Source organism: Rhincodon typus, chromosome 1, assembly GCF_021869965.1.
Source record: "Rhincodon typus isolate 14 chromosome 1, sRhiTyp1.1, whole genome shotgun sequence".
NCBI lineage: Eukaryota > Metazoa > Chordata > Chondrichthyes > Orectolobiformes > Rhincodontidae > Rhincodon > Rhincodon typus.
Window position 1 is genome coordinate 129,880,161 of NC_063332.1, and position 15,124 is coordinate 129,895,284.

Here is a 15,124-nt window from a genome sequence, read left to right on the forward strand (position 1 = left end):
GACCTGGGCCAGGAAGGAGATAAACAAGCAGAATTGCCCTGGTATCCCATTATTATCCAGTGACCATTTCTAGTGAGGATAATTGTGTGAACACAAATGTGATATCACTGAAGTCAAATGATTTTTCTAAAACTTGACATGAAAGAATCGCTGGTTTCAGGCCTTTGGAGAAAGAAAACTTTTTTTTTGTCATGATGATAAGTTTTATATTTTAAAAAAAAGCCCAAAATTTATTTAGATCTATTTGAGTGAAATTTGGACTATAAAGTATCATCAATATGGGCAGAAAGCACTTCCAATCTCTAATCCAAGATGTCCATTTCTGGGAATTTCCTTACCATCTTATTATATGGCAAAATTAACCATTTAAACAAGATATAATCCAGCCATTGATAAATATTTGTGATACTGCATCCAGGTTGCCAGGCAGGGATAAATGTGGATGTAATGATTTAAAGAGAAAGAGGAAGGTGACACATTATTTGTGAAGGGAGTTTGTGCTAGTTTTGTTTGCCTTATTTCTTTTACTTTTGTTATTTGTTTACTTAATGAGAAGGCTTTATGCTCTGAATCCTGTCATTGCAACATTTTTCCTGTGTCTTAGAAACTTGAGCAAAATGTTTCCCTGTGCTGCAATGAGAAATGCAGTTTGTTGATCCACACCAGGTATCAACATTATATGTTTTTCCAAGTGCCCCTCTTTCAAAATGTTGCACTTGAGAGATTGTTTTTTAGGGGCTACTATTTTGTTTTTAGATGATACCTTTACATTCTCACCAACTCTTTGTTAGGTGAGATAAGTCACATTATTGGTAGTATTTGTGTTGAAGTGTGGGGCATTTAGATTCTCAGAAGCAGACGTTGAAGAATTAATTAACTTGCACTGTAATTATCAACCTTCCATTGAGTATAAGACCATAACACACTCAGAAAACTTAAAATTTCTAGACACCATTGTATTTAAATTGGCAGAAGTTTGATTCAATTTTGATTTGATTTAATTTATTATTGTTACATGTACTGAGATACAGTGAAAAGTATTGCATTGCATGCTAACCAGACAAACCATACCTTTATATAAGTACATCAGGGTAATAGAACAGAATGTAGAACATAGTGTCACAGCGACAGAGAAAGATCAAATCTAATTTATGAGAAGTCTGTTCAAAAGTTTGATAACAGTAGAGAAGAAGCTGTTCTTGAATCTGTTGGTATATGTTTTCAAACTTTTGTATCCTCTGCCAAACGGAAGAGGATGGAAGAGAGCTTAACTGGGGTGGGAGGAACCTTTGATCATGTTGGCTGCTTTCACGAGGCAGCAAGAAGTATAGATGGAGTCAATGGATGGAAGGCTGATTTTCGAGATGGGCTGGGCATTACTGTCTAATTTCTTGTGGTCTTGGGCAGAGCAGTTGCCATACCAAGTTGTGATGCATCTGGATAGGTCGCTTCTGTGGTGCATCTATAAAAATTGGTAAGAGTCATTGTGGACGAAAGTTTTTTTTTCAATAACTGGCACGCACACTTTATAAAAGGCACATTAATTTGCAACGGTTTCATTACCCAGAATTTCAAAGTTTCCTGGCTCCTGATATTCCTTTTTGTTGACGGGGTCCCCTTCACAGCCTCTCTTCCTCTTTCCAGTGTGCACTGTGTTGCCACTGTCTTCTCCCTCCCCACTTTGCAGCCACTGGACACTGGCTTCCCCCACCCCAACTTGCTTCGCTCTGACCAATCATCCATTCAGGTCAGTGGACATAATAGGTTCATGGGACTTGACATGACTTAGAATGTAAGTAGCAGAATTTTAGATGATTTCAAGTTTCCTCACATAACAGGAGAAGCAAGAGACAAGTGACTTGGGACCACAGCAGCCCGAGGAAAGCAGAATGTAGAGTTGAGACTAGTAGTGGTTTAATTTAATCTGACTTGAAGCTAAGTTCCACCAGGGGCATTGTGGCACTATTGGCTACTTTTATCTTTTCCCTTTAAGGCCACATCTTGTTCTGGGAATGTTGCTCTAAAATCTAGTAGGGAAAATAATCATTAGTGCCAAGAAAGTACAGCCTTCCTCTTGTCCACCTCTTGCAATCCAAAGTCAGTGGATTCTCAACATAAAATTTGAATATGCACCATGGTAGGATATAGATACTTACTGACCTACCACTTCTTATACAGGGGGCCTCGATGTGTGGCTCGATTCGACTATGAAGGAGACCAGGCTGATGAACTCACTTTCTTTGAAGGGGATGTCATTGCACTGAAAGAGTACGTGTGTGAAGAATGGGCTCGGGGACAACTGAAAGGCTGCTCTGGAACTTTCCCTTTAAATTTTGTTGAGATTATTGAGGATCTACCAATTCCTGAGCAGCAGGCTGTACAAAATTCACCTCTGTCTCCACGTGAGTGAACTTTTCTTTTGAATGAGTGAGAAACATGAAGTGTCATATTTTCCTTGAAATGAAAGACCAGGGCCAATAAACTTTTAAATCACAGTAAACAACAAAAACTTCAAAATCCAAATGCAATGCACTGTCTCCTTTTTAAGTTCACTCCTACACTGGTCCAATATTACATGTATTGAGAGTAATGATATGGCCAATTATTATAGGTTCTAGACTGTATCTGGTTTAGTACTAGAACCAATTCAATATCCTTTTTTTAAGAAAAGCCTTGAAACTCCCTCAGAAGCTGCAGTCATGGTCTATCCCAAAGACTGCTCAAGTTCTCACCTTCCTTTCTTCAGACTATTCTTTCCTGAGTCTTGAAAATAGCACTTCAGCGCTCGCACACAGGCATAATTCAAGCAGAGCTAACATAAATCCTGTCTGACATGGAGTCTGCTCTCTCTCTCTCCCCCTCTCTCATTCACAGTCTCACACACACATGCAGTCACACACGCACACAGTCACACACGCACACACACGCTCACATTGTCACATTCACATACACACTGTCACATGAACACTGTCTCTCACAGACGCACACTGTCGCACTCACACATGCACACACACATTCTCTGCCTGTCAATCTCTCTGCCTGTCAACTTTAAAGTCCGTTTCATTGATTCTGCCCAAACTGTTGTGAATTATGAATTGAAAGTCAGGCAGAATCAAATGTAACTAATCTTTTGAGACAGTCAAATCTAGCAAACTCTGAGAACACTCTGCTGTTTAAATGTTATCATTTTCATAATGCTGGCTTGCAGTTTACATTGCATACAACAACAACAACAACAAAAATCCATCACTTTTTTTTATCCTATCATTAAGTTTTAAAAAAAATCAAAAAGAAATTGCAGAGCAGAAGTGCAGGGTAGTAAAGAGGCGAATAATAATCAAATTGTCACTTTGGAAGGGGTAGAAAATATACAGAGAAAAGTGTAGCACAATTTAGAGCAGAAAAAGTAATAATGGTAAAAAGTCATATCTTAAGGCTCTTTATCCAAACAGACACAGCATTTGTAACAAGCTTGATTAGTTGATGGCACAAATTGAAATGAATGAACATCAAAATGAAGAAGAATGAACTCTAAGGTTTTTCTAGGGACATTCTAAGGCACATTTAAGCGGCTCTTGGATAGGCACATGGATGATAGTAAAATGAAGGGTTTGCAGGTTAGTTTTGATCTTAGAGTAGGATAATAGGTTGGCACAACATCGTGGGCCAAAGGGCCTGTACTGTGCTGTACTGTCCTATGTTCTATGTAAATGTCACAAGTGTTTTTGATGGTCTTGTTTTATAGTAGTCTTATGCAGTTTGGTAACTTGAGTTGGAGCCATAAATTTTTTTAAGAACCAAGTGTATTGAATCTTTCCTCAGATTCTGACATATTAGAAAGTGGCAAAGCAATGGAGACCTCGTTAAACAGTCAGGTAGGAGTACTTTTCAATCAAAGTGTTGTCACCTTGCATACAATTATGAACAAGGGGATATAAATATCAGTCATACCCTTCTATCCCTCAGAGTTAAACTTCGTATTTATTCTGTGCCTTAAACTTATATGAAATATATTAGATATGTTAAAATGCATGCAACTTATTAGTTTTCTGAGAAATGCCGTTACACTTGTACAAAGGGAGTAAGGCAAAATATGAAATGAGTCTGGGCCAATGTTGTCTCTCCTGAAGCAGCTGCTAACAGATCAGCATTGTAAATGTGCTTCCTATCTGTCCTCCCAAGGAGCACACTGACCTGTGGTAAAAGGGATAGTTGAATTTCCTTATTTACCAAAGATCCTTAGACATCACCTTACAAATCCAGGACCACTTCCATCCGGAAGACAAGGGCAGCAGATACATGTGAAGACCACCACTTGCAAATTTGCCTCCAAGTCACTCACCATCCTGACTTGGAATTATATCACTGTTCCTTCAGGGTTACAGGTCAAATCCTGGCGTTCCCTCCTTAACAGTATAGGGCAACTAGGGACTGGCAATAAATGCTGACCAACCAGTGATACCCACACCCCATGAGAAGATTATTTAAAAATTTGAATATTAAAACTTGTATTGACCTCTGCAACTTGTGGATAAATGAATGGATATGTAGTTGCCAAGTTCTTGAGGTCTTTTTGCCATGCAGGACTCTCTGCTCTATCTGCATTCAATAAAATTACTTTTCATGCATTGCTCACATTAGACATTTACCACAATCATCTTTTAATGAATTAAATGTGTGCATTGTTTCTCCTGTTGCTGAAACAAACTGACTGGTTTTCTTTGAACTCCTAGGTCGAACACTCAAACTCACAGTGGTGTGAAGCACTTTATGATTTCAAAGCAGAAGCTCCTGACGATTTGCCATTTAAACGTGGGGATCGGATCCTTATCACAGAGCAGTTGGACTCTGAATGGTGCAGAGGGAAACTGAATGGGCGTGAAGGCATGTTCCCAACTGTGTTTGTTCAAATCTGCCCAGGTACCATCATTGTGAAGACTGAAATCTACAGCACAGCAATTGAAGAAAATATCTATTGCTTTTTTTTAATTCCTTGAATTTGAAAGCTTTAAAGCTTTTTTTTAATAAAAGGAAAACACAATTCTTACAACCTTTGACTGAAGGTATTGTTTTCTAATACAAAAAGGACGTCCTTATATGATGAGAAGCTGGGAGCTGAACAGCAGAAGAGAGATTTAGGGGCCCATGTACATGAAAGCTAGTGAACAGTACAAATCAAATTTAAAGACTTGTGAAATGTTAGGATTCATGTCAAGGAGCTGGAATTCAAAGGTGTGGCATGTTCATTGAATTAGGAAAAATCAGCCAATGAAATGCATGAGAATCAGATGAAAGGCTCTTTATGTGACATCTCATTTATTGATGAGGTATTATCTACTTGATGAAGAAATGGAGAACTTGGTAAGGATGTAGGAAGAACAAGGGAAGTGTTGAACACTGGGGAGAATTGTTGCTGCCCTGATCCATATACCTGGTGTGAATGACAAACAAGCTAGGGACAAATTGTCACCACCACCGCCCCCCCCCCCCCCCCCCACCCTCCAAATCCTCTGTCATGGGTCAGAGCTATCCTTGGAAAGCAAGAAATTGGAGAAAAATGGATGGAAAGCAAAATGAGAAAGTATTGTGCATGAAAACTGGGCAGGTGTAGGATTGATTTTATTCTTCAACAATTAGTTGTAGTTTAGTCACCTGTAATGTTTAAGCAATGTCTTAAGATATCATTTCTTCAGTAGTTGTCAGTGTAAGGCAGTGGTGTCGCACTTTGTGGGCCTTTTATTTGTAGCAGCATTTCTGGATGAGATTTACCATATGGCCCCAGATTAATATAAACTCTCAGGTGGAGAAGATTCACTTTCATGGCTTACTTTACTGTAGGACAAATGTCAGAGTATTTTGAAGTGAAGTGGCTATGAGTTTGAAGCCAGAGCGTTTTATATTTTAAGTTTGCTTGGCTTTTGACATAGAGTGCTTTAAAGAGAAATAGCCACATTCTTTCAAAGTGTATAAAAAGCAAACTTTGGAATTGGACTCTGTCATTAGTTTTGTAGTCATTTTGACCCTTGATGTGTCCTTTTACATTAATTGCATGTACTATGCTGCATTGTAAATGTGCATTGTGTTACCTTAGAGATATCCAAAATTATGCACTGATTTTTTATACATGCACTGTATAACTTTTATGTTGGGACAATTCGTGCATGTCTGCTATTTTAGTTCCAGTTACCAGCAGTCACAGTCAAGTTACACAAAAACAAATGGTTCCTTTAACTAAAATACATAGGTTCTTGAATGTTTCAGACCTTGCAAAGGAAACATATCACTTAGAAATGATGCACACATTACAGCTGTGTACTCAATGTTTGCTCCAGTTCACAGGTTGAAGTTACCTGCTCACATTGTAGCATGGAAAAATTGTCAGTTAGAGACCCTAATAATGTTCTAGGGACCTGTTCTGGGTTTAAATCCTGTCATGGCAGATGGATTTGAATTCAACCTGGAGTTAAGAGTCTAATGATTAAAACTGCTGCCAGATGTCATAAAAACCTATCTGGTTCACCACAAACTGTCAGGAAGGAATCCGCCACCCCTACCTGGTCTGGCCTACATATGACTCTAGACCCATAGAATGTGGTTGACACTTAACCCACCCTGTGGGCAATTAGGGATGGGCAATAAATGTTGCCCTAGCCAGTGATACCCACATCCTGTGAACAATTATAAAACAAAATGGGTAAGTGATAAAGATTTTAATAAGAGGAAAGGAACCACTTTTAGACAATATGCAAGATTGAAATTGATTGCAGGGAACACTTTGAAGTATTTGTTTTAAACTGTCAGTACTCTTGTATTTTCAGAGACAATCTTGGTCTCTCCATATCCCATCTTGGACTACATTTTATTATTGTCACTTTGACAACCTTAGGTTATGTTTTCCGCCAATGACTAAGAGTAAGTGACATTTAGCCCATCATGTCCTATTGCATTCTGTGTGCAGAGTCAGGTCCACATGGGTCATTGGGTTCACATTCCAAGGGTAATGGGAGACTTCAGCCAGCTTTTAGATAACTGCCTGAGTTGAATCCAGATGCACCATAAATCATGTTTAAGGGTAAATTGCGCAATTTTATTTCACCAAGTCCTGGTGAATTCCAGGAAACAGATGGCCAACTTAGTGGGCAGCTGTGATTGAGGAGTGACTATCAACAATTTATCTAAGTAGTTGTATACAGTAGATAATACATTAATTTGCAAATTTCTAATCAAGTTGTAGCTTCAATGTTTTATCCAACACTATTTTTATTTCAGACAAAATAAACACCTTAAAACAACAACCCTCGGGGAATAAAAGAGGAAAAGCCAAGGCGCTGTATGACTTTACTGGGGAGAAAACAGATGAGCTTAATTTAAAGGTATGAAATGTAACATCAAATCTGTCCAGTTCTTCATTGACATTGTACAAACTTACCTGAAAACATATTTTAAAAAACTTGATGTTTTTGATTTTGAATTCTGATGAGGATCAGTGCATCAATCTCTTAATAGTGAAAGTTGAGTGTCATCAATCCAAATGAACAAACATGGTATTCTCAACAGGCACAGAAAAACAGGATTTTATCATGGCATGTGACATAATCAAGTGAAACCTCTCTGAAAAATTCATTCTTCTGTGTTGCATGTAGCAATGGGTGGACGTGCTTTGGGTGTGGTTTTCAAAGCTGCAGCACACACCGTGCAAAATTAAATGATTCTGTTTGTTTGCTTTCTAACATCTTTCTATCTCAATACAGCATAGCCCTGTCCTGTCTGTGACCTGGTGTCATGACAGAGAAACCACCTGCCTTTTCCATTCTTTACTTGTATGTCATGATTATATCCGATGAATGGTTAATTGCACTTAGACTGGACGATCAGAACACTAACTTCTAATTTTTTTTTGTCTGTCAGGATTGACAGTTTTCCAATCTCTCAGAACAGTTCAAACATGTCTAGCTACCTCTGACATGAGTATACTGACCTTTGCAGATTTGCTTTTTTATTTCAGATTTCCAACATTTGTCTGTACCATTAAAGTTAACTTTCTTTCTTCATAGATTCTGCCTGACCTGCTGAATATTTACAGCATTTTCATTTTTCATTACAGATTACCATAATCTATACTCTTTTTGTTTATATTCAATTACTTGACATTGTTTTATAAAGAGCAAAAACGTTCATTAGAAATGATAGTCACTTAGCCCACTAGAAAGATTTGGGTTATATCTCAACATTTTCCCATTACGTCCAATGTGAACGTTGATTTCAATCTCAAACCATCATTCAGCAAGTACTGATATATGCCCAGATTCATTAAGAAATATGCCAGAAATTTGAACTTGAAGAGGAGACGTATCAGAGAACAGGATGTAAGAGAGAGTTGTGACTGGAGGAGATAATGGAGATAGGGTGGGATATGGCTATTATGGATATGATTTAAAAATAACGCCATCTTCAATTCATTGGAATAGGAACTTGGTGTAGGTCAATGAAGATATGAGTAATGGATATATGCTTGACCAACAAAAGAGTCCACGGTTGTTGGAGTGAGCAAGAATGTGGATTGGAGACCACATTCAGATCAGTCACAATCTTACTGTAAGGTGGAGTAGACTCAACGGGACCAAATGACCTATTCCCACTTCTGATTCATCTGTTCATATCCACAACTGCAAATAGGACAGGATATAGGCTGCTGAACACCCTCAGTCTAGAGGGTCAAGACTGGTCATTTCTGAGACACTGTGAGCCATCTGCAGAAGTAGAATTGTATTTGATCACGATCTGTAATCTCATTGCCTGGCATATCTTCCACTCCACCATTACCATGAAGTCATGGAAGCAAGAATGGTTCATCGAGGAGTGTAGTGGAGCATGAGCAATAAAGCAGTTCCAGGCGTAACTGAAAAAGAGATGCCAACCTGGTGTAAACATACATGGGAGTGCATGCATGCTAAACAGTCAGAGCAGCATGCTACAGACAGAGCTGAGCAATCTCTTAACCAACAGATCAAACAAACCTCTGCAGTCCTGCCACATTCAAACATTAAGGGTACTGGACAATTAAACAACAAAATAGAAAAGGCAACAGCAGGAACATCCCAGTCTTCAGTAAGGACTGAGAAAAGGAAGAATGTCTTCAGAGGGTGGTGAGTCTTTGGAATTCTCTGTCCCACAGATCTGTGAAAGCTCAATAGATCTCCATGCTTTAAAAACATTAAGGGATATGCACATAGTGTAGCAAAATAGTGTTAAAATAGAAGATCAATCACAATCTCATTGAATTGCAGAGCAGGTTCAAAGATCTGAATAGCCTATGTTTGCTTCTATTTCTTATTTTCCTCAATGTTTGTAGCTATCATCAGCCAAGAAGTACCAAGTGGATGGTTTAGCTCAATTTTCTCCATGATCGTCAATGGCAATCTTCAGCCATTTTTAAATGACTTTCCAATAACATCAAGATACAGTTGAAGGCATTGGAGATGCATCACCGGTCTCCCACATCATCCGGGCTGTATTGCTGAAGACTTGTGTTCCACAACTAGCCACACTTGCCATCAGTCTATTCCAAACAAAGTGGAAAGACTTCCCAAGTACAACCTGTCAACAAAAAACAGAATAAATTACTGCTCCATCAGTTTACTCTATCAGCAGAAAACTGATTAGGAAGGTTATTGGCAGTTCTATCAAGTGGTATTCATTCACCAATAACCCTGCAGTCTGATGCTCAGTTCAGGTTTGTCAGGAATGCTCAGCTTCAGACTTCATTACAAACTGGGCCCAAACATGAAGAACAGGTTTGAAATCCAGAAGTGAAGTGACAATGAGGGTCCTTGGCACCAAGACAGCATTTGACATGACCTTAGTAAATTTGAAGTTAACGAGAATTTGGGGAACAACTCTCCAGGAGCTGGTGCCACCGTCAGTCTACCTCAGGACATTGTTCTTCAGGATAGTGACTTCAGCTGCTTTTTTCATGACTTTGTATCCAACAAGAGAGAGACTGCCTGATAGTCAGAGCTCCATTCCATTCACAGTTCCTCAGTTAATGATGCTGGTTCCTTGCCACATGCAGCAAAATATGCATTTGGGATTAGGCTAACAAGTTAACAAGTAGCCACACAAGGGCCAAGTAATAAGCTTCTCTGACAAGAAAGAATCGAATCATCTTGTTTTGACATTGACATTAAATGACATTACTATTGCCTAAGCTTCCATCATCAACATCCTAGGGTTATCATTGACTAGAAACATCAGTGGACCGACAATATAAATGTTGTGGCTACAAGAGCAGGTCACAGCTGTAAACTTTGCAGCAAGTAACTCCCATCTCGACTCCCCAAAATCTGTCTGCCGTCTTCAAGATACAAGTTTTCAGTGGGATGGAATACTCTCCACATGCCTGGATGAGTGCATTTTCAAAAACACTCAAGAAATTTGACACCACCCAGGATAAAGCAGGCTTTTAATTGGCACCCCATCCACCAGCTTGCATTTAATTCCTCAATCCTAGCACTACTGCAGAAGTACAAAATTAACAACTTGGACCTCTGCCACCTAAAAATGATGCAACAGGCACAGGGGAGCACCATCACCACTTGCAAGTTCCCCTTCAATACACAGACCATCCTGAGTTGAAATGTATTGCTGTTTCTTCGCAGTTGAGTTACAATCTTGGAACTCCCTCCCCAGCAGCAACCTTGGTGGATCTACACCATCAGGGTTCAAGAAAATGAAGGTTATCCAGTACCTCAATGGTGAAATCCTTGCTAATAACATTTCTGAGTAATATGGCCTTTTGATAAACCTTCAAGAAACATTATTTATTTCAATTTATATATAACTTGATTTTTGGTTGGAAAGGACCAATTAGAAATGGGTAATATATGTTGACTTTACAGCCCATAGGTACATTCCATGAAGTAATAAAACTAATTCTTTCTGGAACATGAATTAAAATTTTAAAAAATTAAAATATTGCCAGAAATAACTTATTTTTCAAAATTAGTTAACCGTACCGTGACTCTGATTCTGCCTCTAATTGTATAAATGTAGGCTCAGGCATAATTAATTTGCAACAGCATTCCTGTATGTATAAATATTAACCAAATTCTGCAACATTTTCCCCCTCCAGGTTGGAGACATAATAACCATATTAGAATCTTTAGATGCTGAATGGCTGAAAGGAGAACTACACGGGAAAGAGGGAATATTTCCAAGGAGCTTTGTTCAGATTCTTCAAGACCAGTTATGAACTACCTTTAATTTAGGTTGAGGAAGAGCATAGAGCATGGAGCAGAATTGAACTTTATCATTATATGTATCAAGGCTCATAAAATACATGGACTACACAGAGCATGACAGACTGAAGGAGACATAGCCTCTGTTGGAAAACTAATGAATCAAAAATTCCATTACCTGTGAACTGAGACACACTGTAAATATCTGGGAGCAGGAGCTGGGTCAGTGGTCAGAATTCATATTTTCGTGATTAAACAAAAAGATTATAATTTTACTGTTAAACATTTACATGTCAGTGTTGAAAAACAGATTCCAGTACTGAATCAGGAACAAAGTCAAAATGTTAAAAAGACAATTAAAAGAAAATCCATTGCCTGCATGTGCTCGTACTGACATCAGAAGGGCTGGTTTTCCCATTCTTGCTGTCATCCTTTAACTTGCATACTAATTGCAAAAAACACTTTAATGTAATCTCAATAAATAATTCAAATTTGCAAGGTATATCTTTTGATTGCATTGTTTTTGAAGGCAACTTTTTTTAATGATCAGAGTTTCATTGTATTGCTGTGGTAATATCGTTCAACAATAACTAAATAAGTTATTCTGGAACAAGTTATTCTTTTGTAGATTCCTTACTGGTAATATTTCAAAACATCATTGCTTTGTGATAAACTTTTCAATAAAAAGTATTTATTTCATTTATGTAGAACGTTTTGAATTAGGGAATAATCAACTTACAGCATTGTAGAGGTCTATAGCACAGAAAAGGCCCTTCAGCCCATTGAATCTGCACCAGTCAAAAGCAACAACTATTTTTATCTCATTTTCCAGCACTTGGCCCATAGCCTTGGCACCATAAGTTCATATCTAAATACTTCAAAAATGTTATGAGGGTTTTTGCAACTACCACCATTACAGGTAGAGTGTTCCAAATTCCCACCACTCTCTGGGTGAAAGAAATTTTTTTGCACATCCCTTCTAAACCTCCTATCCCTTAGCTTAATTGTATGTCCCCTAGTAATTGAGGGGAAAAGTTCCTTCCTGTCCACCCTGTGTATGTCCCTCATAATTTTATACATCTGAATCATGTACCCCTTCATTCTCCTCTCCTCCAAGGAAACTCATTATTTCTCAGCACTCAGCATTATCTTACATGATTTAACTTATTAATTTATATAAAATGCAGCATTATTAATCCTGCACAATATCTGAGCTCAAATTACAGAACTAAACATGCGACTTTCTGGCAGTGTAGTGCAAGTTGTTGTTAGCAGTATACATTGCCATCTAGTGGGCAGGACTTTTCATTACCAACTTCCACTGTAAACGAAACTCTGCGACCAAACAAAATGTGTTTTTGTCTAGAAATCCTATCAATTTCAGTTGCATTCAATATACGAGAAATATTTAATCCAAAGAAAGTATTTTTCAAAAGCTCTTTAATTGTGAGGTCATCATTAGGTCAGAATGTCAAGTAGCAGAGAGGGTAACAAGGTAAAATGCAGTTAGTGATGTTCCACAAACGTCAGGGCTGGAACTGCTGTTGTTAGCCCTGTATACATCAGAATCAGAAGTAAAATATTGAACATTTGTGGACAATGCCAAAATGTGAGGTTAATAGGCAAGCGACTGCAATAAAATATATTAGTAAACTTGAAGGATAGCCATGTAATTGGCAAATAAACTTTGTGTGAATTGAAACATATTAGTAGGAAGACTAAAGGAATGTATTACAGGGAAGAATAATAAATATTTTCATTGGAAAATGTGTCCAGTTTGAGTGGAGGAGCAGAGGAAACTGGGGGCACAGATACACAAAGAATTAAAGGTAATGAAGGTTAATAAGTTCATCGGAAAAGAAAAGCACTTGGATTCATTAACAGAATGATAAAATTGAAGTACAGAGAGATTTTGTGTATCTAGATCACATTTGGACAGTTGTGAACAGTTTTGGTCTTCATTTATAAAACATTTTTTAATGGCACTGGATAAGATGCAAAAGGATTTAATAGAATAATAGTAGAACTGAAAGGTTGTACACATCAGAAAAGATTGAACAGGCCAGGACTTAATCCTTAAGAAAGGAGATTGAGGGATGACATGATAGAAGTCCTCAAGACTTGATGGAGGGGAGAGAGATGTGCCCACTTGACGGGAGATCAGAACCATGGACGACCAGATATAGAAGGGAAAAGGGAGTCAAACTAAGAACTTCAGGTGATAGTTGTGACAACTGCCAATAGTCGAATTTAAGAGTAAGCTGAATAAACACAAGGATGAAATGAATGGACCCATACGTTAATGGGATTAGATGAAGAGTGGGTGGAAGCTTCTAGTGAACATATGTACCACCATGGACACGTTGTCCTTTTTCTGTGCTGTCAAAGTTATGTAAGTAGCTTCCAGCATTTAGTACTGAGTCATTAGCTGAGGGAGAGAGAGGTAAGTAATAATCAGAAATATGTTTCCAACATACTTGCTGACTGTGACGAGAAGGAATAAAGACTACCTGAATGACAATCAAAATATAAATGATAACATCTGTGAGCAGGAGGTTGTCCAAAGTGAAGAGGAGGGATAACATGTAGTTATAGGGAATTCTGTATTATGGGGAAACAATAGTATCTTTGGTAAACAGGATCGAATCTCACTTAGTATAGTGTCTGCCTGGTGCATGGTGAGGGACATCTCAAACCACTTTGAAAAGGTATTGGAGATGGTAGGAGACAGAGGATGGTGGTGGAGGGTTGCTTTTTCGACTGGAGGCCTGTGACCAGTAGTTTTCCACAGGGATTGGTTTTGGATCCACTTTGTTTGCCATTTATATAGATGGTTTGATGAGAATAGAGGAGGCATGGTTAGTAAGTTTGCAGGTGACACCAAAATTGATGGTATAGTGGACAGTGAAGAAGGTTATCAAAGGTTACAAAACATCTCGAACAATGGGCTGAGGAGTGGCAGATGGAGTTTAATTTAGATAAATGTGAGGTATTGCAGTTTGGTAAGACAAACAAGGACAGGACTGACACAGTTAATAGTAGGGTCCTGCGTGGTGTTGTAGAACAGAGAGACCTAGGGGTTCAGGTACATAATTCTTTGAAATTTGCATCACAGGTAAACAGGATGCTTAAGAAGGCAATTAGCACACTTGCCTTCGTTACTCAGACCTTTGAGTATACAAGTTAGGACATCATGTTGAGGTTGTACAGGATGCCAATGAGGCCTCTTCTGGAGTACTCTGTGCAGTTCTGGTCATCCTGTTATAGGAAAGATATTATTAAACTGGAGAAGATTCAGAAAAGATTTACCAGCATGTTGCTGGGAATTGAGGGTTTGAGTTATAAAAATAGACTGGAAAGGCTAGGACATTTTTCACTGGAGAGTGGGAGGTTGAGGGGTGACCATTAATAACATTTATAAATTCATGAGGAGCATAGATAAGATGAATGATGAGGGTCTTTTCCTTAGGATGGGTAAGTTCAAAACTAGGTGTCATTTTTAAGGTGACAGGAGAAAGATTAGACAAGTTGTCCCTCATGCCCTTTTTAACAGAGAGTGGTTTGTGTGTAGAATGAAATGCCAGAGGAAGTGGTGGATGAGGGTACAGTTACAATGTTTAAAAGACATTTGGATAAGTTCATGAATAGGAAAGATTCAGAGGGATATGTGCCAAGTGCAGACAGGTGGGACTAGTTTCATTTAGGAACATGGTTGGCATGGACTGGTTGGACCAAAGAGTCTGTTTCCATGCTGTGTGACTCTATGGAGGGAGGATGATCCAGTTTTTTGTGGTTCATGTTAGAACCAACAACATTGGCAAGAATAGACAAGAGGTCAAAGCAACGTGTGGAGCTGGAGGAGCACAGCAGGCCAGGCAGCATCAGAG

The 15,124-nt window shown here is 38.5% G+C and overlaps 1 protein-coding gene across 2 annotated transcripts in view; it reads left to right on the forward strand.

Moving 5' to 3' along the window:
• sh3d19 (SH3 domain containing 19) overlaps positions 1–11,936 on the forward strand; it is a 143,872-nt gene extending 131,936 nt beyond the window's left edge. The window contains exons 17-21 of one of the 2 annotated variants that reach the window (XM_048600927.1): positions 2,179–2,402; positions 3,823–3,875; positions 4,734–4,884; positions 7,270–7,373; positions 11,132–11,936. In XM_048600927.1, the coding sequence (XP_048456884.1) occupies positions 2,179–2,402; positions 3,823–3,875; positions 4,734–4,884; positions 7,270–7,373; positions 11,132–11,251 (652 nt within the window). In that variant the 3' untranslated portion in view covers positions 11,252–11,936. Of the gene's footprint in view, positions 1–2,178; positions 2,403–3,822; positions 3,876–4,733; positions 4,921–7,269; positions 7,374–11,131 lie in introns of both variants that reach the window. The other variant, XM_048600920.1, reaches the window with a different exon arrangement.
• Positions 11,937–15,124: the final 3,188 nt, after the last annotated feature.